This window comes from Bombyx mori, chromosome 4 (genome assembly GCF_030269925.1).
Source record: "Bombyx mori chromosome 4, ASM3026992v2".
NCBI classification, from domain to species: domain Eukaryota; kingdom Metazoa; phylum Arthropoda; class Insecta; order Lepidoptera; family Bombycidae; genus Bombyx; species Bombyx mori.
In genome coordinates, this window is record NC_085110.1 from 14,604,102 (window position 1) to 14,632,072 (window position 27,971).

The 27,971-nt window shown below is 35.5% G+C and overlaps 2 protein-coding genes across 2 annotated transcripts; one reads left to right on the forward strand and one right to left on the reverse strand.

Moving 5' to 3' along the window:
• Positions 1 to 1,073: 1,073 nt before the first annotated feature.
• Positions 1,074 to 27,944, reverse strand: LOC101738672 (venom serine carboxypeptidase). Its single transcript, XM_038010590.2, has 8 exons — positions 27,802 to 27,944; positions 20,729 to 21,048; positions 10,527 to 10,639; positions 7,127 to 7,300; positions 5,806 to 5,973; positions 4,066 to 4,331; positions 3,113 to 3,244; positions 1,074 to 2,664 (listed from the first exon to the last, which is right to left on the reverse strand). The coding sequence occupies exons 1-8, from the start codon at positions 27,858 to 27,860 to the stop codon at positions 2,277 to 2,279; spliced, it is 1,620 nt and encodes a 539-aa protein (XP_037866518.1). The 5' UTR covers positions 27,861 to 27,944; the 3' UTR covers positions 1,074 to 2,276.
• Positions 11,790 to 14,052, forward strand: LOC134198816 (uncharacterized). Its single transcript, XM_062668348.1, has 2 exons — positions 11,790 to 12,211; positions 12,859 to 14,052. Exon 2 carries the CDS (start codon positions 13,267 to 13,269, stop codon positions 13,903 to 13,905), a length of 639 nt encoding a protein of 212 aa, XP_062524332.1. The 5' UTR covers positions 11,790 to 12,211; positions 12,859 to 13,266; the 3' UTR covers positions 13,906 to 14,052.
• Positions 27,945 to 27,971: the final 27 nt, after the last annotated feature.

The following is a 27,971-nucleotide window of genomic DNA, read 5'->3' on the forward strand; positions in this document are numbered from 1 at the left end:
TTCGGTTTGAAGGGCGGGCGGGGCAGCCGTTGTATTGTTACAAGTGAGACCTATACAATAATAGACAATAAAGTGTTGGTTTTTGTCTGATTTTATTTCAAAGTATTTTATTACTAAAATCACCAATGGTTTTGCATTTAAACCAAATATAGTATTTATATATTTTATGTATATTAATACATGAAGCAAAAACTTTGTATCCCTTTTTACGAAAATTGCGCGAAGGGAGGAGTATGAAATTTCCCACACTTATAGAGAATATCAAGAAAGAGTGCAGAATGTTAATATTTTTTTAAATTATGCATAAATAATACATTAAATCAGTAAAATAAACATTACACACACTACCATGTATTTGACACACACACACGCATGCATGTTGTCAAACTTTTGTTATTACAATTATCAACTTGAGAATAGATTAATATTGTATGTGTTTATTAATATTTGTCACAACAGAACCCTAATAATATACAAACTTATAATTTCAATTAATTTTATAGTCGAATTTCGACTACGGGGCGACTAGTTTACTACAATAACATATATATATTTTTAGAAATTTATTTTTTAAATATACACATCCATAATATTATACATATTATATGTTCACAATACTTGATTTGTACAACTTTTTAATAGAACAACTTATCTATCGGGCTCCTTCATAGGCGTCATATGTAGTAACGGATCCTGCGAGAGCTGCAATGTGCTTGTCGGAGCACATAGGTAGATACGTTCTACTCTCAAAACCTTAGTCCACGAGGTCATCCGCGCAACCGAAGATACCTATCTTCGGATACGCGGGATAGTTCAGGAGAAAGTTATCAAAAAAGGCCATGACCCTCAGCATTGAATTATCAAGGATCCAAGGAGGAGGCTTTCTTATGAATGTTGCTTGAGGATCTTGATCAATCAATGCGTCCGGTGGTATGGTGTGTCCACATTCTTCGATTACTTCTACTGCCGCTATTGCTAATAGGGTTTGAACTGGTTTGTCCTTGTCTAGCTATAAAAAGTGACGTAATCGTTATAATGACTTGAGCTTCTGAACAAGAAGTCAAGAATAAACATTTCTACGAGAATATCAAAAATTTATTAATAGTTACAAAGTCAATATTATTATTAAATAAAACATAGACTATTTTTCTGGTTCTATACAACTTTTTTGAAAAATCAACACACACATAATAACAAAAAATAACCTGAAAATACGCAGGTAAGTATTTTCGTGACCATTTTTTTAACAATCAAGTTTTCTAATAATATTAATTGCACAGTACAGGAACTACAAACAATCTCCATATAATTTAATTCTATAAATAGAAAAAATCAAAAAATGAAGTCCCAATTGAAACTGTTGTGCAGGTTTTTTTTTTTTATTCTATTTTTTTCTCAGTTACTAGTTTTAAATGTAAAATATCTTCGTCGTGTAAAAGTCGGGTAAAGAAACTTTTAAAAAGTTTGTAGGAACATGTACTTGAACCTATGATTAAAAACGTAAGTATGTTAAAATAGAAAAGCTACCATAGCATTTGGGTCTTTTGCAACATAATTCCCTTGCTGGTAGTAGAAAATAAACAGAAGTGAGGCTTTATTTAGTTTTCCATCCCTATCGTCCTTGTCATCTTGTCGTCTCAATATCATCACATTAGAGCCAATTTATAATGAGTAATATTTAATAGCGGTGCCGCTGCAAGGCATTAATGCTTTGCGATTTAAAAAGAACATCGTTATATTTAATTATTTCACACTTCAGACCTCATGTTTCACAGTGGGTTCCAGCTTCTTCCATTTTACATTGGGGTATCTTTGGATTCTGCCGATTTTGTAAGACTGAGTTGACCGTGTGCTGATCTAGCTACCTAAGCTAATAATAGTAATAAATATAGAATTCAAAGTTAAGAAAACACACTTCAACAATAAACCGAACCTAGCTAGCTTTTTTTTTATTTCGCGTTCCTGGTCAAGGTGTCATCAGGCTTAAGTTATGAAATTAATGTATTGTCCTCGTTTATTGATATCTATTGTCTTGATATATTGTGAAATTACGTTGAAACATTCCATGGCATTAAATAAATAGACACGATACAGGTAAGCTTATAAAACTATTTTAAAAAAAACAACACAAGCAATTTACTACACGTTTTTGAAAAATTATTCCGAGTAAGCTACTTTGGTGAAGACACGTTACATACAATAATTAATTTACTGACACTTTTAACGCTGTTAATTCATCACAATTTTGATAAAAAGGTGATTCCCAAGATCAACAACTATGTCATATTAAACGATTGAGATATTGATGTTTCGTCAACGTTGTTATAAAAATAAGCCGCTATTTCTCTTCTACGGCGCAAAAAGTACACCGATGCAACAACTATACTGATGACTAGAATAAAATTAATAATAATACTAATTATTAAACCAACGAGTTGTGGTCCCAATGCAGATTCTGCTGATGGTGACGTAGAACTAAAATACGATTTATCTAAATCAGGAACATATTCTGAAGCTGAGTCGAAATCGGAAGATGGCAGTAATTCTCGGCTTGACACAAACCAGCTGATTAATTCGTATAGTTCCTCTGGTTTGTCTATGGGTACAAGATGACCCGCTCCTTTCACCAAAACTTCTGTAAAACCACCCCCACTTTTGGTGTACCTGTAAATTAAACATCCATGAGTATTGTTTTTCAAATTAAAACGAAATATGAAATCTTAAATTGGAATTTGGAACAATTTTTTTTAACTATTTGAATGGAACAAAACTTTAAAATCAATTTGCAAAACTCTTATGAAATCTATCTCTACACTAATATATAAATCTACAGTGGTTTTTACGGATGTTCCGTTATAATACTGAACCATGCATCCGATTATTTTGAAACTTGGTATCCATGTAGAAAATACCTACATGTACTTGGAATATTAGCCTATCCATACAATGGATAGGCTAATATTTATATTAGTGTTGGACACCCTTCACCAATTGCGGGGGCGTTAATGATGAGAATCTTTGTGGGGGTGAGAAATAATAATGTTAATTTTAAATGCCCAGCGAAGCGGACGGGTATAGCTAGTAAGTTAATAAAGTAAGTATGTGTCCTTACCCGGCTACTACATTCTTGTGCAACCAGGGTCTTCTGGGCGCTCTAAGAAAAAGTTCTTTTTTATTCCACTGCCAATAGCGTCTGCGATATTGGGCGCTCTGTACACATGGTGCGGTCAAGTCAAGTTGTCCGCTAGAATAATGACCAAAAATTAGGTCGGCCTAGACAACTCACTTTATTTGCTAATAAAATATGAAATTTTGAGAGGTTTGTGATAGTTTCATTATTCTCGACGAATGGATTCGTTGGTATGTTTCGACGCTACTTATAAAGCGCTACAATAGCTTCGTTCTTCAAACTAGGTTTATAATAATATACTGCGTGGAAGACTGCACTTGTAGTCTTATACGTATAAAATGAATTATTTATGTCGTAGAGTGCCCCTCGTTGCCCTAAACACGTCATTACGGATCCTCCCGATCCATTAACGGTGCTTTTAGGTACATCAAGCACCCGTCACCATCCTCGCCGACCCCGTCGCTTGCGACGAAGGGCTCGACGAGTAAATTAATCCAGAATAGACACAGCCCACTGGTCGCGTTTCCGATCCAGTGGTAGATTCTACGAAGCACTGTTCTAGCTAAGGCCAGTGTTAGCAACACTATCTGTTTGAGCCCCGTGAGCTCATCTACACGTTAGGCTAAATCTGAAGTAGCCTCTCAAGGCTATCAGCATAGGTAGGAAAAAAGTAGAGTGCGCGTGACACTTTTAAATCTTAAATATTATGTAGTGTATTATGTATTCAATTTAATTTACTTGCAATCGGCAAATTTAGCAATTTTATGGTAGATCGAAAGTCGCGGTGCCACTTTACTTCACCTAAGTCAAATGCTCGCCATTTATTCTGATAATGCAAAAGTTTAAGGTACAAATCAAAGGCGTTGAATAAATGAATATTATTTAAGGCCATTCTTTATAAGATTAGTAAAGGTACACAATTGTAGATTACTTACCAGTATATTAATACCTTGCAATGCTCTAATAACTTTGTGACTGTACCTCCAATATCAGTTAAGAAATCTGACTTCAACTCGAGGTCTACAGTAGTGTTGATGAAGGAGAAATCTGTGTCTCCAACGTGGAGTGCCTCTTTTACTGTACTCTTTTGTAGATAAGCCGCGAATTCAGACAGCGTAAGATCTTTATTGCTTTTTAGTACATTAAAAAATTGGTTTTGTAATGTAATTTTAGTCAGTTTGTACAGCAACTGGTCGCGTAACTGAAAGGAGATAAGCAACTTCTTAAAAATACTGTTTATTTAAGAATCAAAAGTTAACTAGTTACGGTTCAAATTTGGTTAAACAATTTTCGAACTCATAAACATTTTGTTGAATGTAGATGAAGTAGTAGAAAAACAGTCATTAGCATTGTGGAATCAAACCACAGAATTATTAAATGCCAGGTAGGTACGTACGTAAAGGTCGACAATATTTATAGTGTATACATTAATTGTGGTTTTTGTGAAATTTCCTGTTATCAACTGCTATATTACAATGAAAACCACCAATTTGTGGTAATATTCTACTAGCTTATTTCATGCATCGTTAATATGTATTATTGAACAACTGATTGGTGCTTCACACAAACGAATTTCTGAATTTGACACACAAAATTAACGAGACTGCTGCCACGATTTTTTGTCGAACTATATTTGTTGAAAAATAATAGACAACAATTTAGTTTATCATTAATTTTCCAAACAATAAAATAAGGAGGTTAATGAAATAAACTATTCGAGATCAGAGGATCTTGATGATATTAAATAATTTGTCAAACTGTTTAATTAATAGATGATATGAACTTTATGCTTCTGCTACTAACTATATTGTTTTGACTCGTCTTAGCCCGCTTCCTAATTACCCCTTTTGCTAGTAGTTTCGCAATATTGAAAGGTGCTGTAGAGTTGGTAAACTATTTTTGTTACAATGCCATTGGAAATTCCACCTCAAATCTCAAGATGGGCTGCACTATTCACGCTGTGATGTTTAATTTTACTACGTAATAGGAATAGATAGTTCTAAAACATTCAAGTAACATTTTCGACATATTTTTTTTGCTTACATGGGTTGACGAGCTCACAGCCCATCTGGTGCTAAGTGGTTGCTGGAGCCCATAGACATATACAACGTAAATGCGCCACCCACCTTGAGATATAAGTTCTCAAGTATAGTTACAACGGCTGCCCCACCCTTCAAACCGAAACGCATTACTGCTTCACGGTAGAAAAAGGCAGGGTGGTGGTACCCACCCGCGCGGACTCACAAGAGGTCCTACCACCAGTAATTACGCAAAATATAATTTTGCGGTAATATTAAAACCCTATGGTTACATAGAATTTTTGCTAGACAGATTTTATGCGTATCCGCTTGTAGCTTTTTTATATTCTTAATTGCCTAAAAAATCTAATAATATTATTTAAATTGCCTTATTAATAGATATTTAAAACATACAACAATTTCAATTTTGAAATGCTCTCTTCAAAAAGTTGATGTTATGGATATCAGTATCTTTTATGTATTACATGCATACATTTTTTACGAATAGTTATCTTTAATACAATATACACACTATTGTTTAACGGGTGCTTATCACGAAAAGAGCGAACCCGAGATCATGGCAAGTAAAAACCTGTCAAAATAATATTATAAACTATTATTTATATATTGAATATTTAAAAGACATTTAATACGAACATCGTAAGCAGCACTCGCGTCACCGTCCAATATGGCTTTAATGTATTGATCTTGGAGAGATTTAACTGACATAGCTCCTTGCGTGTCTATTAGACCCCACTGCTGGAACGTGGAAGTATAATTGGCAACACTGTAACGATCCACCACTGGATTTCCCATTATTATTCCCTGGAAATCGTGCAATACATTTAGATATAAGTAATTTGAATGCAAACTTTATTTTTTATTTAATTTATTTTTTTTAAATTAATTTAATTTTTTTTTATAATTTAATTTTTTTTTTATTTTTTTTTTATTTTTTTTTATTAATTTATTTTTTTATTAATTTATTTAATTAATAATTTTAATAATTTAGAATTTATTTAAAAACTACTTTCAAATAATTTTTTGCCTAAAAGGACGATTTAGTTGTAATTTTAGTAAGTTTTTTTGAAAATATAGACAACCAGAGACTAATTTAACTATTTTTTATTTATTTACTGTAGTCATTTCTTAAATAATTCATTTAAAAAAATCATCGGTTTTCACGGTCAAGGTCATCATGACATCATCAATTGCATAAAGAAAAGGGAGCCTGTAGAAAAGAATTGTAATAGGGACACGGTACTTCTTTTATCCTTATATCAATGTCACCTATTCATTTGATAACTTGTTTCTAATTATTTTATTTAATAGAGTACTTTAATAAAGTTAAGTATTTAATTAAGTACAATAACTCTGAAAGCATGTTCGGATTGTTATGCAACGCATTGACAGCTAATTTTAACGACTTAAAGTCATGACTACCGTTATACTTTTAGTTGCACTTATAAAAACTAGTGGTCCCTCGGTAGCCGAAATTCGACTATAATTAATGGAAATTTTAAATTTGAACATTATTATGGTTCTATTGTCAAAGACACTTTACAAATATACCTCTTTAATCACAGATTTCGCCAAAACTATACTATAGACATTCTCAATTTGATTACAGACTTTAAGCAGTAACAAAAGTTTGTCAAAAAACTAAGTCTTATTAATATACATGTGTTAAACATGGTAGTGTACAAATAAAGTTTAAAATTATTTGTTTAAAATAACGGTAGGTAATTAAAGATTATAATCGGCTTATTTCTCGAAATGTTTATGCAATAAAAAAAGAACCCACATTTATCATAAGCGACCAACATGCTATTAATTTTAATAAAAATACTAGCTAACTATGAAAGTTACCAGTTTTTGTATCGTGCGGAACACCTGGATGAGATAATGGGATTGAAAAATATCTGAGAAAAGATTAGTTGCGTAATTGTTGTTTCCGAATGTATTTTAGAATAGTTACCTGAAGATTGACTTCAAAGGTGCCAATGTTGAGGTCTTGCTCCGCCAATTTCATGGCAAAAGGTGGAATGTATCGCCCGGCGTACGACTCACCGGCAATGTACAGTGGTGCCGTGCGTAATTCGGGGAATATTATCAGGAATTGTTTCAAAGCTGTGTACAGATCCGAAGCGCACTGCGAACAGAAATATTAAATTTTAAATGAATTTACTTTTAACTTTTTTAGATGGACTATCTCGCTCGTTGCCCAACTCTGGAACCAGTAGCGAATTAACACTATATTCTACCAGCAGTAAATATAGCGAAAATGTTAGATTTTACAGTTTAAATATTTATTTATACTATTTGGTATCATAGACTTTTATACAGGTGGTAGGACCTCTTGTGAGTCCGCACGGGTAGGTACCACCACCCTGCCTATTTCAGCCGTGAAGCAGTAATGCGTTTCAGTTTGAAGGATGGGGCAGCCGTTGTAACTATACTGAGACCTTAGAACTTATATCTCAAGGTGGCTGGCGCATTTACGTCATAGATGTATATGGGCTCCAGTAACTACTAAACACCAGGTGGGCTGTGGGCTCGTTCACATATTTAAGCAAAAAAAAACCATTTAGTTACGACATTGAAAAAGGTTAAATACCTAAAAATGTTTATTTAAGGAGTTTGTATAGTAATGTATGATCTGTGACATTGTTAAAATTACCGCGGCTAGGTACATTTTGTACTTTTTTATCATAAATAAAGAACGTAAACCACAGATAATGCATTTAAGCGTAAGCCGCTGCCAAAATAAAAGCGATAATCCGATCATCTCCGTTTCTGAGAATTGTCGAGCGTTGCAGAGAGCGGCTGCCCACATAAACTAAAGCCCACGTTGTATGTGAAAAAATGCTGGAGAAGTGGTGCACGGATTCTTTTTATCCATTACCTACCAAAGTTTTTAATTAATAATTACAGTCAATTTAAGACCGAACAACGGGGACGCGGATTCGCACAGCCATTGTTTCAATAGAAAAATCGATTCCCTCCCCCAAGATTTAACCATTGTGACCATTTTAGATATTACTAGCTGACCCGGCAAACGTTGTGTTGCCTTAAATAAGATTTCTAGGGAAATTCTACTGTAGAAAAAAAAACCTCATTTAACCACATAATACCACATTATAAACAAAAATATCCAAAAAATTAAAATAAAAAATAAATGTTTGGGGTGGACAACCCTTTTCACTTAGGGGTATGAAAAATAGATAGTAGCCGATTCTCAGACCTACTGAACATACTATTGATACACAATTAAAACCAAAAAAACATAGCTGAAAAATGTATAGTATTGTATAGCTCTCAAATATATTAAGTGTATAATCTATGATGTATAGTGAGTAAGTAAGACAGGAGACCGGCTTCGTCTTCATCCTGGCGACACCTGGCGGGGATAGCTGATCGATTGATAGTTGATCAGTAGTCGACCGGCGAGGGCGGGAGATCAAATTCAATTTAAAAAACATTAATTAAAGGAACTTGAAATTATAAACTCTGAATAAGAATTTATCATACTACAATTATAATATTTGATTGCCATCTTGCAACCTTATTGTGGATCAGTGCATAGAATAAAAAAAATATTAATCGGGATGGAAAAATAGGGGTTGATCGTATAAGAGTGAAAATTGAGAGTAATATGATTTTTTTTATTTTAAGTCATGACAAAACAAAATAAAAAATTTGCCAAAAAAAATTAAGTTTATAATTAGCAAATAAAAAATAAGTGTTGATCGTAGAGGGGTAAAAATTTAGGGTTGTATGTATTTTTGTATGTTGTATCATAAAAAAATAGAAATTAAAAATTTTGTCTAAAAATTTAAAAAAAAATTTAGGGGTGGACTACCCCTAACATTTAGGGGGATGAAAAATAGATGTTGGCCGATTCTCATAGATACCGGATAAGCACAAAAAAATTCATCAAAATCGGTCAAGCCGTTTCGGAGGAGTATGGCAACGAAAACTGTGACACGAGAATTTTATATATTAGATTAAGCGGACGTCTTAAATATTATAATAGTACAGCTATATTGAATCGTGTTTTTTTTTAAATCTGTTAATTATCATCACTTCTTAAAACGGTGTCTATGTGATGAAAAATAAAGATAAAGTCATCACTTTTATGTTATTCTGGGCAGAATTGGGACTAATAATATATTTGAGGTGGGTCTAAAAAATATTCAAAGCCCCATGCGGTTTCAAAAACTCGCACGCTAATACTAAGTTAATTTAAAAAAACTATGAATAGGTAACTTTAAAGTCTTAGAACGATTTTTTGCTTAGGTATCGTTACAACAAAAACCGATTCCGGCTTACTAATTACACATGATTTGACTGCATTAAAAAAAGCTATTTGTTGACCACTCAACCGTTGGTATCGGGTCTGCCAGAAAAAAAACGAATTATAAATCTGATTATTCAATCGGTGATCGCTCGGTGCGGACGATCCATTCAAATATTGAATCAAGTATCTACTCATATATATATTTGCTGTGGTCGAATTTTCTTTTCTTTCTCCTACCTATACTGATTGCCTTGAGAGGCTAATTCAGCTTTACCCTAACGTGTAGATGAGCTCACTGGCCTCATACCGGAAGTGTTGTTAACACTGGCCCTAGCAAGAGCAGTGCTTCGCAGAATCTACCACCGGATCGGAAAGGCGACCCACTGAAAAGATCCGGCGAGAAACTCAGTGGGCTGTGTCTATGGGTTAATTTACTCGTCGAGCCTTCGTCACAAGCGGGTTCGGCGAGGACGGTGACCGGTGCTTGAGGTACCTAAAAGCACTGTTAATGGACCGGGAGGATCCGCAATGACGTGTTTAGGGCGGTCGAAGGTAGACAACTTACGGCGGACCTGAGAGTTAGTGTCGTAGACATCAGCAATGCCAGAGACAATTGCAAGGCTCGCTTAAAAAAAGTGCCACAACCTCAGAAAACTATGTTAATTGTACGTAATGGACTTTTTGAATGTCATTTTGGTTTGTTGATTTTTGCACGGCGATTTTACCAATTGCAAGACAGTCCGATTCAATTGAAAATTACATCAAGGACCGATGACAATAATAATTTAACTCTAATATCTTAACTCTAACATTCTGCACAGTATCAACAAAAAGGTGGAATTCACTCAAAATCCAAAAGTCCACCAGATTCAAACCACTCATTTACTTTGAATTTGTAGGTATATGGTACTGAATTTATATTACTCTATATAGCGACATATGAGCTCACAGTCCATTTAGTGTTAATAACAGAGCCGGAATATTTAGTTACTCCCTTTAGACCAAAATGCATGATAGCGTCACAGCAAAATAAGGAGAAATTAAATTAATAAAAATATGAAAAAACTTGTTAATTTACCTCATCCATATTTTTAACGAAGCCATCGTTACTGTCTGTGAAGCTGAAGCCAGCGCCGACAGGGTTGTCGATGAACAACATCGAATATCCTTTCAACCAAGTCCATTCGCGTTCTGTAACATACCCAAAACAGTCATCAGTATTAATTGTACTTAGACCTAAGCCGCCTTGGCTGCTTTCTTAGCATACTGGATGGCTGAACGCGGTAATATCTCACTTGGTTGGTGTGAATTGTTGAACGCGAGCTACATGGTTGGCGGAGTGGGGGTGTTAGGTTTTACTTTCGTTACGAAATTGTTTGATTCGGTCGCCGCGCTCAAAGCACGCGATAAAAGCTATGCAATAGCTTAAAAATGTATAGGGTCCGTCTTACCCTTAAACTGAATCGGAAGAGATAGGCTCACAAATTCCAGTTTGATGGTCAATCAAGACAATCGATCTCATATTTCAAGGCACGCTGCAGAACAAAGCTCTTCCGAATTTATGTCACCGCTTAATGTCGGGTAGATCGTTGTTTTCCCACAAATATCACTAATATCCGATATTGCCTTATTCAGTAGAACGTAGATAAAATGCAGCTGCATTAAAATGGAAATCGTATCCGATTATGGTGAATGTAATTGATATTACATTGACAAGTAGAAATACTTATTACTTTGTATTACTGCATTTCGTATGTTACTGTTTATTACCTATTCCCTTTTATAGGGTTAGATAATGTTTGTTTAATGGTAAAATTATGATAAATATAATCAGTTGTATCATAGTATGATCCCATATGACCACTTTTTAAGTTGTTTTATTGTCTGTATGCGCCTTACAAAGTCTAGCACGCGATTAAGACGTAAATCTCTTTAATTACAGATAACTAAGTAGGTACCTTTTGTATTTCTTTAGTCTTATAATATTTTTCTTTATTGCAACTGTTATTTATTTTCAATGTCATATCAATAGATTTCTAAGTCATGTACAAAAAAAATGGTACGATATTTTCTTGACATGAATATAGTATTGTTATGAAGTACTCTAAGTTTTGGATTAAGGATTAAGAATGAAAATAGACAGGGTAGTAGTAGTCCATACCCGTGCAAGCTCATAAGACTTCCATAATGTTGCCACATAAAAAAGATTTTTAACCAACGACTGCTTTAATTAGATTCATTTCTCTTTTAACAACTTTTAAGATTGTTTTATTATTGATGTGCGCCCTATCAATCAAATCGAGCCCGAAATTAAGTCGTAAATCTTTATTTTTATTAATGTAGTGTAAGGTTTATGATTATTTATATTAATATGATTATATAGAGTGTAAGGTTTCTGATTATTTATATGATTATATAGAGTCCTGTACATATTAAGAATTATTATTAAATATGAGGTTTATATTGCAAACCATTAAAATATTGTTAAGTTATAAATCCAACAGTTGACAAATGTCGTCAATAGATGTCACAGGCCAACAAAATTACATCGCGGTAGCGTTGTGTGTAAAAATTTGTATAAGAAGTCCAAAGTAATTATGAATAAATCAAGAACCAAACGCATCAATGTAAAATTGGCAGATTAAAGCAAAGTGTGAACAAAGTTAGCCTGTTTAATTTATATGTCTGACACCCAAAAGGTCAGAAGCGGGATAAATAAGGCTCTAGAAAACTAACCTTACTACGCCCACGGATCGGTAGAACGTAAGTTATTATTAATTATTTACATGTGATTCAGTGATATTGAAAATTCTGGTGGTTGTGATTTTTTTTCTTTATATGAATTTTCTTTGTCTTGTTCCTCTTCATAATACAAACCTGCACTGAGTCATTTTTTTATTATTGCCTTGTAACCGATCAGTGCAAGCGCACTGAACAATCGACCACGTAATGATCACATGTGCGTTGGGTTGAATAAACCAATGACGAAGAACCAATGAAGAAATCAATGACGATTATAACTTTGACTTAATATAAGTAATTAAACTTAAAAACAACAAATTCATTCTACCCACCTACCGTTTTATTTACATGGTGACGAAAAAGTTAAGGGTTTTATAGGCTCTATTAGAATCTAACGACACTCGTTATTGCATTGGTTTAAATGTTTACATAAATGTATTAGAGTGCGTCAGGTCTTTGGAAATACATGATTTTCGATGAATGCACATGCATAATAAAGTTTATTTTCTTTTCTGTTCCCCGTTCCACGAGAAGTCCTCTTCTAGCTTTTCGGAATGTACCCGATATTATGCCATTTAAATTACCCTATTCTACTTTTTGCAATTATTAAACCCGGTTAAAGCAGTTTATAATTATCATCATTCTAAGCTCCACAATGTGAGTTTCAGTTACGCTCATCAACTGTGACGTGGAGGACGACACTAGCCGAGGAGAAGGGTCTGGTGCTCGGCTAGTAAGAGGAAGTGGCTTAATGATAAAAGGAGCCCATGTGCTTAGTCGAGGGGAAGGACTAACACATAGGGAATGACCAAGGAGCATCCGAGGCTGAGGATGTAGGTCACATGTGCTTAGTCGAGGGGAAGGACTAACACATGGGAGTGACCAAGGAGCATCCAAGGCTGAGGGTGTAGGTCAACAGGGAAGGATTGGGAGGATGAGCTCGCGGATAGAGCAAGGAGCATCCGAGGTTAGGATGTAGGGTCCATGTGCTTAGTCGAGGGGAAGGACTAACACATGGGAGTGACCAAGGAGCATCCGAGGTTAAGGATGTAGGTCAACAGGAAAGGATTAGGAGGATGTGCTCGAGGATAGAGCATGGAGCATCCGAGGTTGAGGATGTAGGGCGACAGGAAAGAATTAGAAGGAGGAGCTCGAGCATAGAGCAATCGGTACCATTTGATAAAATGGACAAGGACACGATGATTCGAAGAGAACGGTTGCGTGGAAAGCGATCGAGTGAACGACGATCGCGTAAGCAGCGGTCGAGCAGGCAACAATCAAGCGGCTCTGACGACAGGGACGAATACGAAAGAAGGAGATGGAAAACAAGGACAAGGACAGGACAGAGGAGACGGCATGTGTCTTCCTCTTCAGGATCTGATATGGGGTCACCGCAGCTTCCGCGCAAGGTTAAGCGTGGTAAGGAGGACGACTGTTCAGATACAAAGGTATTAGTAGATAAATTCTTGAATATTCTTGACAAAATAAAAGGTTCAGATAAGCCCAAACTTACGTTCAACACAAATGTTATCCCCGAATTTGACCCAATGGCAAAGGAACAAACTATCCTTACTTGGCTGACGAAAGTGGAAGAATGTGCTCACATATATGGGTGGGAAGACAGGGAAATTATCCACTATTCCTTGCCCAAGCTTTCTGGTGTCGCTAAAACTTGGTATCAGGGCTTATCTAGCCTATTATTTTACATGGACTGAGTGGAAACAAAAACTTATAGAATCTTTTCCCCAAAGCGAGAACTATACTGAGTTATTGCATAAAATGTTAGCAAAAACAGTTAGATACGGTGAGTCGTTTGAACATTACTATTATGCGAAAATGAACTTGTTAAATCGTTGCAAAATTTATGGCAAGGAAGTGGTAGACTGTTTGCTGTACGGGGTTGAAGATCGTGCCGTTAAAGTGGGTGCTCAAGCCGCTCAATTTAAGCAACCTGAGCAAGTGCTCAAATACTTTAGAACCGTGAAGGTAGGCAAAGTTCGTGACTCCATTAACGATGCCAACCTGAAAAAAACAAATCAATCTGGCACGAGCAGGGCGGGTCCTAGTAATAACGGAATCCGTTGCTTCAATTGCAACGAAATAGGTCACCCTAGCTTTAAATGTACAAAACTTATCGCGAAGTGTACGACCTGCGGGAGGATTGGTCATTAGGCGATTAACTGTTTAAAAAAATAAAACTCCGATTAATAAAGACGATAGTCAGGCCTTAGATAAAAATAATGAACAAAAACAAGTATCTAATGTAACTGTCGATGATAGTGCTATTGATAAATATATACTGGATATAAAGATTAACAACTCAGGGGTCAAGTGTCATGTAGATTTAGGGAGTCAATGCTCGTTAATTAGACAGAGTACCGCTAAGGAGTTGAACCTGAATATCGATGTGAGGGAAGGTATGCCGGTATTAAGAGGAATAGGAGGAAACCTGACTTGTCCTTTAGGTGTAGCTACCGTGAGTGTAGAAGTTCAAGGGTTAAAAGAAACTATTGAAATATATGTAGTAGAAGATTATGTACTAAGTTACTCTGCATTACTTGGACATTCCTTTACAGAGAAGCCTGATATTATAATGACTAAAACGCCGACTAAGATCGTATTTGAAAGACTCGCGTGTACTAAAATAAGACTCATAGTGGAAGATGACACGGAAATAGATGGTAGCGTTGTACGTCCCATAATTGTTAATGCTGATGGGCAGGGAAACGGTAGCATCTACGTCCATGGCTCGTTAAGGGGTGCTGAAGGAAAAGAGTACTATCTTTTTCCCGGTACATACGAGATAAAAGACAGCCGCACAGCGCTTTTAATTTATAATGCCTCGTCAAACAAGGTTTGTATAAAGAAGGACACTCTCTTAACACGAGCACTGCGTAATACGCATCCAACACCTTTTTTCCAATCTTGTAGCGTTCTTACCGATAGGGGACTGGATGAAGAGATCAGTTGCAATCCTGAGCTAACAAAACAGCAACGCGAAGAACTACAAAAGTTATTATTTCAGCATAGCGATTGCTTCTCAAGTGGGCTCAAGGACCTTGGGTTTACCAACATCACTGAGATGGTAATCGACCTTAACGACACGGAACCAGTCGTGTATCGCCCATGCCGTATGTCACATACTGAGCGACAATTAGTAAGAGACATGGTTAAGGAGATGGTAGATAATGGTAGAGCTAGGGAGTCATCTTCATCATATGCCAGTCCTATAGTCCTGGTACAAAAAAAAGAATAGTGAGAAACGATTGTATGTGGACTATCGAGCTCTAAACAGAAAGCCCAAAAAGGAACACTACCCCCTACCAAGAGTCGAGGATCAGTTGGACCTATTATCCGGTAACACCCTATTTACGTCATTGGACCTTGCTTCCGGGTACTATCAAACACCAGTCGCCGAGGCCTCCCGTAGTAAAACTGCCTTTGTAACACCTGATGGGCAGTATGAATACAACCGCATGCCTTTCGGACTAGTTAATGCACCATCTGTGTTCCAAAGGACAATCCATAAAATATTAAAGGAGGCCCAAATTAAATATGCTGTTGTCTACATGGATGACATACTGATACCATCCAAGGATTTTAGGGAAGGCATCCAAAGACTAGGCGAAGTTCTCACACTGAAATTAAGTAAGTGCTATTTCTTTTTGAATGTCATAGACTTTCTAGGGTTTGAAGTGAGTGCTAATGGTATCCGCCCAGGTAGTAAAGAAAAAACTGAAGCCGTCTCAAAATTCCCAACACCTACCAATCAGCACGAATTGCGTCAATTTCTGGGTCTGTCCGGGTTCTTCAGACGGTTTATACAGGGATATGTTACGATAACTGCACTGTTAACGGATCTACTGAAGAAAGACGCTAACTGGGGTTGGCCGAACAGGATCAGGCGTTCACAGGCACTAAAAGCGCTCTGGTGGAGTGACCGGTGCTAGCTCTATACGATCCTAAGTCCGAAACCGAGCTACATACGGACGCTTGCAAAGGAGGCCTAGCGGGTATTTTCCTGCAGCGTAACTGTAATGGTGCATTGCAACCAGTTTCCTACTTCAGCAGGAAAACTACCGCTGACGAACGCAAGTTTCATTCGTACGAGCTCGAAACTTTGGCGGTCATTGCATCTCTCAATCAGTTTAGGGTTTATTTAGTGGGAATACCATTTAAAATCTTGACCGATTGCAATGCACTCAGGTCCACTCTAACTAAACGTGACTTGATACCTCGCATAGCTAGGTGGTGGGTCCAACTTCAGAAGTACGACTGTACAATCGAGTACCGGCCTGGTGTTAGCATGGCACACGCGGATGCCCTAAGCAGAAACCCAGTGAATTCTTCTTCAGGTAACACATGTACTAGATGTTTTACAAATACAGCAAATCGAACAGGATTGGATTGCGACGGTACAAACTGCAGATGACGAGATAAATAAAATCAAAAGGATTCTTTCTGACCCTTCATCGGCGGAGGTAGCGGACATACACAAAAACTACAGACTGAAGAATGTCCATGTTTACCGCGTGGTAGGTGACGAAATAAAATGGCTGGTACCCAAAAGTGTACGCTGGCAAATTTTAAAAATGAACCACGATGACGTTGGCCATTGTGGTTTTGAAAGAACCCTACAGCGCATTCGAGGCCATTATTGGTTCGCGAAAATGCGGCGTCTCGTCCGGAAGTATGTTACCTCCTGCCTTGAGTGCGCGTACCACAAAGCTCCAGGTGATAAACGAGAAGGAGAACTCCACCCAATCGAAAAGATAAAGGTACGAGTTTCACCAGTAAGGCGTTTCAAGATTTTACGACCTCTTACGGGATCAAACATATTGTAAATGCCGTTGCAACGCCTCGAGCAAACGGGCAAGTAGAAAGGTTTAATAGAACGATTTTAGATGCTCTATCGACAGCCAATCACGGCGGCGACGACAAGTCGTGGGACAACCACATCACTGATATACAGGTTGGTATGAACACAGCTCGACATAAAACTACCCAAAAGAGCTCCTCTGAGCTACTATTTGGATTTAACATAATTAATAGAACGGAAAGCATACTTAGTACGGTAATCAATGACACCCTAAATAGGACTCCCATTGAGGAATTGGCGGAAGTCAGACAACAGGCTAGTAAAAAAAAAAAACAGCAACAAGTTAAAGATGCAGTCAATTTTAATAAGCATAGGAAACCAGCGAGGCAGTACCAAGAAGGTGATTTAGTACGCTTAGCAAGGCAGGCTCCGCACGATGGAAAATCTCAAAAGCTCTCTGTTAAGTACCAAGGCCCTTATCGTATACTAAAGGTTCTTCCCAATGATAAGTTCGTGGTAGAAGATATACCAATGACTCGCAAAAAAGGTAGAAGGTATGAAGCAGTTGTATCTATTGATAAGATTCGGCCTTGGATGTCGTTCTGTAGAGAATTAGAGTCTGATGAATCTAGTTATAGTGTTGATGACAGTGATTAGATACTTGATTACTCAGTTTGTTTGACATTTAGTTACTTAAGAAAGAAATTGTTATTTTAATTATTATTTTGATAGAACTTAAAACCATGGAAACGATTTAGCGATAGATATGGGTATGTACTTAGTATTTATAGCAAAAAAAAATGTTAAAAAAAAATGTTACACGTCATATATAAACCTAGTGTATAATTAATTGCATTTATTATTATTATTTTTTTTGTAACATATATATTTTGTTTTTTTTTCTTGATCTCAAAGCGAAGGGTCTCGCTTTAGGTAGGATGGCCGAGCTGTAAGGTTTATGATTATTTATATTAATATGATTATATAGAGTGTAAGGTTTCTGATTATTTATATGATTATATAGAGTCCTGTACATATTAAGAATTATTATTAAATATGAGGTTTATATTGCAAACCATTAAAATATTGTTAAGTTATAAATCCAACAGTTGACAAATGTCGTCAATAGATGTCACAGGCCAACAAAATTACATCGCGGTAGCGTTGTGTGTAAAAATTTGTATAAGAAGTCCAAAGTAATTATGAATAAATCAAGAACCAAACGCATCAATGTAAAATTGGCAGATTAAAGCAAAGTGTGAACAAAGTTAGCCTGTTTAATTTATATGTCTGACACCCAAAAGTAGGTACCTATATATTGTGTTTCCACCGTCTACAATGTTTTTCCTGATTACGGCTATAATCGTGAATGTCAAGATGACTAACGAATATAATGTTTGAAACAACGAATGAATTGATTAGCTGATTTTGAGGTTCGAGTGGTTTGCAGAAGTGCATGTAGAGTAAAAATCGCAGGAACCTATAATTAATTCAGTAACATTTCCCTTGAATAAAACCTAAAAGAAATGTCGTTGTTTCATCTACTTAATTTTGTTAATTTCAATTCTCGCGATCCTATGATTATCTAAATTATGTTTAAATGTTGTGTGTGTAAATCTTTCTTTTTACATTTCATACACTTAGTCTGGCCATAAATACTGTTACAATAAAAAATAAAAAAAATCCTATTGCAAATAACATTTATTACTTTTACAGTGTGTTAGTTTAATACATAAATATAAAAAAATTTAAAGTATAAAAAGCTTATTAGAAGTGGTCTCCATTGGCTGCAAAACAGTCCTTTAAACGTTGAGGCCAGTTATCAATAGGTAGAAGCACGCACTCTTTCCATGGGAAAATTTTTCACTGCCAATCGTACGGATTGTTTTAGGGACTTCAAACTATCATGGCGTTTAGAGCAAGCCGTACTCTCTAAAACTGACCATAAATCATAATCCAGCGGATTAAGATCGGGACTAGACGACGGCCAGTCTTCAGCTCTGATGAAGTCCGAAACGTTCGTTTCCAACCAAGACTGCGTAGACCGAGCTTTATGACCTGGCGCCGAGTCTTGCTGGAAGGACCATTCCTGATTATTGAACGTGGTGTTGTTAAGGGGCTTCACTACCTTCTCAAGAATGGTATCTTGATACACTTGTGCCGATGTTTTGATACCTTTTTCACAAAAGTATGACTCAGTCACTCCTTCATAGCTAATACCCCACCAAACCATCACTGAAGTCGGATAGTGCCCACGTTGCACTCTGTCGACTAATTGGGAAGCTTCCTTAGAGCTTTGAGCATAAATACGGTCATTTTGTTTGTTAAAATGTTGCTCAATTGTAAAAAAATTCTCATCCGTAAACAAAATGTTCCTATGACCGCCCTTTGCGTACCGCTTCAGTGGTTATTTCGATTTTACCCCCCTATTCTCTTTTAAATTATCAGTTAAGGAATGACCAGTACGTCTCTTATATGCTGTAAGTCCTAAGTCATCTTTTAAAATACGTGACAAGGTTCTAGGTGCTATCTTCATCTCCCGAGATAAAATCTTTTGCTTTCGGACAGGATTTCTTCGAATTCTTTCCCTTACTGCTTTGACCACCTTTTTCGTACGAACACTACGTAGACGGCCAGATCTTTTTCTGTCACAAACAGAGGAGGTCTCATTGCACCTATTAATAGCCCGGTACACAAACATTTTACTAATACCAAGCGTATGGAGAGTTTTAAAAATTGCATTTGGCTCCATACCTACTTTGTGTAATGCAATCACAGTGATTCGATTCTCTTTATAACCCCACTCCATTTTAATATCGCAAAATATTGTACAATGTATTGTCGCCAAAATAAGAAAACTCAATAAGCAATCATATAAAAATGACAGATTCCAAATTCAAATGTAATATTTTGTTTATTTTTAATTGTATCAGTATTTATGGCCAGACTAAGTATTTACTTTTTCAATTTTTTCCAATAACCTCGATGATATCAAAATATTAAGTTCGATTTGCAAATCGAAAAAACGTTAAAAATTTACATTAAGAACATTCAAATCCCACGCACGGCCTTGAATTTGCATAATGGAATTCAAATCACTAAAATAATTAACTAGCCGATTATGTACAATTTTACGTATTTTTTAACATTGAATAGAATTATTCAAATTTTATGTTTATGAACACTTTTAATCTGCTAGCAGGAGGATTTTTAAAAATTATCAAAATAATTCCGATTATGTACAATTTTACGTATTTTTTAACATTGAATACAATTATTCAAATTTTATGTTTATGAACGCTTTTAATCTGCTAACAGGAAGATTTTTAAAAATTATCAAAATAATTGTAATATGTAATCTTATAATTAATGACATTTTTTAAATATCGGCATATCTTAGTAGGATAGGATGAAATACATAAGTATAATTGTAAGTATTTTACCTTTTTTTTATTGCTTTAGGCAGACGAACATACGGCCCACCTGATGGTATGTGGTTACCGTCGCTCATGAACGTCAGCAATGCCAGGGGCAGAGCCAAGCCGCTGCCTACCATTAAGTACTTTCCGCAAGCCTCGTTTGAAGAAGGGTATGTCATAGCGCTCGGGAAACACCTCGGAGGGGAGCTCATTCCAAAGTCGGATGGTACGTGGCAGAAAATATTTTTGGAAACGCACTGTGTTAATTAGTTATAAGAATAAATAAATACTTTAACTCACCTTCAATAGTGTCATTTTTCTTATTGTACGAGAACGGACCGATTTCGTCAAACAAACCCGCCAAACTACTTGCCCCAGGTCCTCCTTGAAGCCATATAATCCACGGGGTCGAATCCTTTGGTTTATTCCGCACCGGGAAATACCAGAAGAACGTATTGGAGTTGTACTGTTTATTTACTGTTAAGAATCCAGAATAGCTTTCGTACTCGAGGGCTATAGAGCGATTCACGGATGACAGACGTCTTGCTTCTTCAATCCGGTTGCTGTTTATGAGAGTTGTGAGTAAAACAGGCTGTTGTGTTTGTGTAGCGGAAGCTGTGCTGAAAACAGTTTTGTTCTTAAGGAAACCGACATAAATTGATTCATTTGCCCACTGAGTTTCTCGCCGGATCTTCTCAGTGGGTCGCGTTTCCGATCCGGTGGTAGATTCTGCGAAGCACTGCTCTTGCTAGGGCCAGTGTTAGCAACACTTCGGTTGAGCCCCGCGAGCTCACCTACACGTTAGGGCGAAGCTGATATAGCCCCTCAAGGCATCAGCACAGGCAGGAATTAAAGATTCATTATTGAAGTACAGACGAATCCAATACAATCCAATTTATTCAGCTAGAACGTGGTACTTTAGAGACGAAACGATCATCAAAACTATGACAAAGAGAATTTAAAATAAAGAAGTTAATTGTTACATAATTAAACAACGTAGTATCGTATAGAACCTACCGAAATCATATATCGATTCAGAACCTTATTATAAATTCAAATAAGTTGTAAAAATAATTTATGCTGCTACTAAATTTATATTCATCTAATTTAATAATATCCGTTAATATCGATTATTTAACATATTATAAAGTCCTGTTCCTATATTCCTGTTTTATTTATGAACAAATCTAAAAAAATCCAATGGTAAGTTCTATAGAGTTTGGTTCTATTGTTAAATGCTATAAACACCAAGAACTGTGACTACACCACCACCACGGAAATTATCGTATCATTAATTAGTAAATAAAACTTGACTTGCATATAACGATATAAAAACACACTAAAATGTCATAAAAATTTATCACAATAATCTGTAACCAACTTTAAATCGAAGGGTAGGTAAGGGTAGGTTCTCAATTATGTTTTATCCGTCTCAGTGGAAACTCTGTATGTACAAATCAACAGACATACGGACAAAGAACATACTTTGTCATGCTCAGGTAATAGATTTGATAGAGAACCATTAATGTAACATCAGCCAGGGAAACTTTTCCATAAAAACGTAGATATGTATAATGTATTTAGGGTTTTCACTAATCTATACTAATGTATAAATCTACAGTGGTTTTTACGAATGTTCCTTTATAACTACTGAACCATGCATCCGATTGACTTGAAACTTGGTATCCATGTAGAAAATATATTATGTACTTAATGGATAGGCTAATATCTAAATGAGTGATGGACTCCCTAATAATAATGACAATATACTAATATATAAATCCACAGTGGTTTTTACGGATGTTCCTTTATAACTACAGAACCATGCATCCGATTGACTTGAAACTTGGTATCCATGTACCATAAGATCTAGCCTAGTATACGATTTTTTTTCACAGCAGGGCAATTAATTCGGAAGCGTGTATCGTAATGCGACTTATTATCCGAGTATAGCGTTAAGGTTTAGCTAGTGTCTATTAACCACATACATATGTTCATTTATTCTCGCCTTATATAAGCTCTCAGCTTAAATCGTCTTGTTTGTTATTAGACAAGTCTTAAAGATAGCGTTGATCGAAGGTCAAGGTTCGTCGTATGATAAATTTAGCCACGTTACAAAGATAATTCGACGAAAATCAAATTCGTATCAATCAGTATTCGTGACAGTTCTAGGAAATCGGGAAGCCGTCACCATTTTTACTTTCACATTTAGTATTGCGGACAACTGTCAAGGTACTGATTTGTAAATTTAATTCAACAAGGCCAGGACTAGGCTAACAAATAAACAGAATTACATTTAATGAAACGTGATTTGAGAACGTGGATCAAAAAATCTATCGCTTAAATGAGATGTCTTTTTCGCAGTACTTATGTATCATTTCATTTATTTAAATTCCTATTATTTTTGAAATCAATAATAACAATCACCCGGATTCATTCATTATAATAATAACTCTATTGGCCTTGCGTGATCCACGGATGTGTTTTTAAAAATATTTCGTAATACCTAGTTAGTTTTATTGCTGATTTTTATAGCATACATTTATTTTATATCGACTGATGCACCTTATACATATTATACAAAATTCACAGAAATCGAGAATTTAAATTAACAAAACTTTTAATAACATTCGTTATCCGGTTATACTATTACATTATTTTTCATATTCTATGAAACAGTACGACTAAATCCAAAAGGGTAAGTAGGGAAATCAGTGGATTATGTTTTACAATAATTTATCTAATATATGAAAGTAAAAGTTACAAATATACAGATACCTGCACTAAATTATGAATGCTAAGCGAAAAAAGTTTAGTGTTACTATGTACTTCAATAAATATTTACTTTTAATTTCTAAAGAAAAAGTTTTATTGTTTCTTACCTTAGCCGGTCTAAATATACTCTTTTCGTATATGTAAATATTTCTTATCGGCAAAGAATAACAGGCACGTAAGGGAAGCATTTTTAAATATCACAAATATTCAGTTATTTGTTTAACTAATTTGTTGTCATTGTAATTAAAGCTGCTTAAAAATATAAATGGATAAGTTTCTCATTCAGGTTAGGCCTTGTGTATGCGGTTACAGAAGTATCTGTGATTTTACTACAGATTTGGTAGGTTCATAGCTGAGAAATATCTTCCGTATCAATTAGTCCGAAGACGCCGTAGTCGAACACTAAATATGCGGTTTCGAGGAACACTTGATGGTTTTCGTTAGCCTAAAGTCATAGCTAATTCATAAGGCATGTTCCTGCGTTACTCAAAATGACCTCGTAGAACGCGGATTACCGATGCCATATTTTGAAACCGGGCGATGAAACACGTTTTAAATATTTTGCAAATAATTTGCGCCACTCATTTAATAATATATTATATCTTTAAACGAGCAATTCTTGTATATTTATATATCTTATCTTATACCTTAAACGAGCAATTCTTGTATATATATAATCTGAATCTCGGAAACGGCTCCAACGATTTTCATAAAATTTAGTATAAAGGGGATTTCGGGGGCGATAAATCGATCTAGCTACGATTTATTTTCAGAAAATGTTGTTTTATTCGTGTTTTCAATAATTAACTCTTCCCGACATCTATTGGCGAATAATAATACTATTTTTATTAATTGAGGGCAACCAACCAAGATGGCGTTATCAAAAAAAAAAACGAGTAAAGCTCGGTCATCATCTAGTCATACCATAATCCTCACCACGTAGACTTAATAAGGCTTAACATAAAGAACAAAAACATTTAAAAAACTGCATTTAAATATAAAGCGAAACAGCTATTACCTAATTTAATAATATTCCAAACTCTCAATTCAGTTTTCATTATTATGAAATGATTGGAAATTTCCGAGAATAGTCGTGATTTGCTGTGGTCGTGCCTGATCTGGCATCAAGGAAAAGCCAAACAATCATTAACAATGAACAGAATTACAATTGCAATTCTCATGACATACACAGAAAATTATACTAGACCTTTCTGTGTAGGTGTTATTCAGGAAATATAGTATTATTTCAGTACTTAGTGATATTTTAACGGTGAATTTAGTAGCCGTAGGCTTAGCGCATAGTCAATATTTTTAATACTTAAGCGACAACATCCTTAAACTGTCGAATAATATTAGATGTAAAATATTATAATCTACTCTGTGAAAAGTATTCTTTTTTTTAGTATGGAAATTATGAAATGGATTAACAGTTTTATGATAACATATCATTTTGTTTCATAATTTCTTCAGTTCTGTTTAGTGCCTTTACTATGGCCTTGGTAATGACCATGACCGACATTGACCACGTCTGCCTTTCAAGGCAATAAAAGCAAGGTGTAAATAATAGTGCCTTAAATCGATAATTGCTTAATTTTGTTTTAATATATAACTTAATCTATACTAATATATAAATCTACAGAGGTTTTTACGGATGTTCTGTTATAACTACTGAGCCATGCATCCGATTGACTTGAAACTTGGTATCCATGTAGAAAATACATGTACTTAATGGATTGGTTAATATTTGAGTCGACTATTATCAAAGCCGGCAATGTGACTTTTGGACAATTATTGGTAAATCAGAAAAACGAATTATTGACTTTGTATTCCATTGGCAGTCACAAAACTCTTCTGAACGACATCTTAGATAAATAACAGGTTAAGTATTAACCTTTATTTAATGCAGGTTTTGAACCGTATTCTTTGAAGGAGACGATTATATTCAAATCAATCTGTATTGACATATCAATAACATTTTTTTGTCCAAATGCACAGATTGCCACCTTTGATATTAGACGACTCATTTATATGAGTTTTGGACTCCCTAATAATAATGACAATAAATAATAATGTTAATTTTAAATGCCCAGCGACGCGGGTGAGTACGGCTAGTAGGTATCTTATAAGATAAAAAGCTTTGCGAAACTGGAAACATTTGTTTTAGTAAGTTCCTCTTTCGTAAATCAGAAATCTAAAACTAAGGAGGCTGGCAATAGTACGAATCTTGACTTCCTTTATGAGGAATTAAACTGACCGAACTTACTTTGATCCCGTGAACCATTTCAAATTTGCCCGATAGAAGCTAGAATCTTCTCCTGTTTTATGAGCATCGGGAAGTTAAGCGAAAAGAATCATAACATGAATTTGGCTAACGGGGAACTGGAATGACCCGGTGGCGGTGGTGCATTAGTCACGCTTCGTTAATTACAGATTATATTTCTGTACATAGTATTACGAACAATATGAGTTTTGTCAAGCTATTTCTCGGACTTTAGGTGCCTAACAAAAAAAATCCAGACAGCTTTTTGTTGCTTGTACTAGAATATTCTTTCGTAAAATAGGAGTGTGTTTTATCTGTGTATTTACGTTTTCCTGTTTGGATTTTTTAGTGTTTAGACGTTTAAAAATAGCAGTTATTAGTTTTTTCTCGGTACAAAATAAATCGACCGATCTATGCATCATTTAAAGGATCGGTGTGCTGAATTGAAGAAAACTAATCATTTAAGAATTAGCTAATCATTTGGTATTTAATTTAATCAATTCAGTTTGTACGGGATTTTTCAGACAAAAAGGTCTAGCTTGAAAAAACCAACCAACCTTGAAACGCAAATCTTAGTAGATTTCATCACGTTAGTACAACAGTTTTCCTTTGGATCATACCGGGATGCATTACTATTTCGCGGCAGAAATAGGCAGAGTAGTGATACTTACATGTGCGTGATTAAAAGACTACCACCACCATAGATAACGTTAGGGTCTTGAAAGGAAAGGGGGAGCAGAGCCAAGCCGCTGCCTACTGCAGCGGCTTGGCTCTGCTCCTGGCATTGCTGAAGTCCATGGGCGACGGTAACCACTTACCATCAGGTGGGCCGTAAGCTCGTCTGCCTATAAAGGCAATAAAAAAAAAAAAAAAACTTAGAAACCTCTACATGACGTTATCTCGGAGGGAGAAGGAAAAAGCTATTTAGTAAGATTTTACAAGTCGGAACACGCTTCTTCCAACGAAGACTCTCATGCACATTTCAGAGCAAAGCATCAAGGCTATGCAATTATGAAATGAATTGTTTCTTATTTTAGCTATTGTACTATATAATTGAGAATTGGATCTCATGTCTGAAGGTGGAGGTATACACGAAGTGATATCTAAAGGCTCCGATAGACAACACAAAGGTAATCGATATTTAAAAAAGTTCTGTAGAAGAAGCAAGGTTATAGGAACATGGATAATCAAAGTGCGGAGAGGGGTAGGTGAAGTCAGACAGTCTACCTTAATAGCTTAACAGACTATTATTGTTAAAGACCCGGCCTGATATTTCTTGGTTTATACTCTTTTTGTTACGCAAAATGTGTGGACAGTTCACAGCCTAAAACTGGCATTATATAGATACCATAGCTACCATGGCAACATCAATTTTTATAAGCTAATTTTGAGGTTGAAAAAGCTATACGTGTTTCATTTTAGAATTACAAATTTCATGAGAACATAGCACAGTCACACACAATGTTAACATTGATATTGTAACAAATCAGAGTTGCTGCATATTAGTTGAATTTTTTTGCAATATTACCACGAACCAGCAATTACATATTGTTACTATTGAGAAGTACAATTAAAGTATTGTAAGCGCTTAATTGTTCGTAATCATGTATTTTGCGGTGTAACTAATATGTTTCGATACGATAGGTATTAAATTATTACGAAACCTTAATTGTACGAATAAAAAACAGAGGAAATATACAAATTACTTACAAATATACAAGTTACTGGTGGTAAGACCTCTTGGGAGTCAGCACGGGTAGGTACCACCACCCCGCCTATTTCCGTGAAGCAGTAGTGCGTTTCGGTTCGAAGGGTGGGGTAGCTGTTGTAACTATACTGAGACCTTAGAACTTATATCTCGAGGTGGGTGGCGCATTTACGTTGTAGATGTCTATGGGCTCCAGTAACCACTTAACATCAGGTGGGCTGTGAGCTCGTCCATCCATCTAAGCAATAAAAAAAAAAAAAAAAAATCATAAGAAATATGTTGTGCGTCTCCTAACAATGTCTTGCTTTCGACATGCCTGATGTTTGTTGGTTTAATCAGTTACAAATGATCGATATACTATGGACTTTTTAAATTTTAGGGAATTGAATATAATAATAATATAATTAACAATACCGTTTTGAGTCAAGTTTTATAAAAAATAGCATGTTGCAAAATTTAAAATTCCACTCTTGATATTTCTTTTAGGACACAATAATTCAATGAATTTATTTTCAATAGCTCAAATTTATATTCAAATAAATAATACAATTTCAATTGCATTCCCGAATCTAACTTAAAACAACACAGCTTAATATATTACAAGTTAAAACAACAAATAATACAACATACCCAACAATAAACAATAATCCAAAAAATTTCGACATTCTCGGAGCCAAGGATAATGACATGTGTTTTAATTTATTAAATCGAACATTGTTTTTGTTGTGAACGCGACACGTGTAGACTACGAGCCGAGCTTTGAATAACTGAAGCAAAAACTAAAATGTTACTGCCGTGCC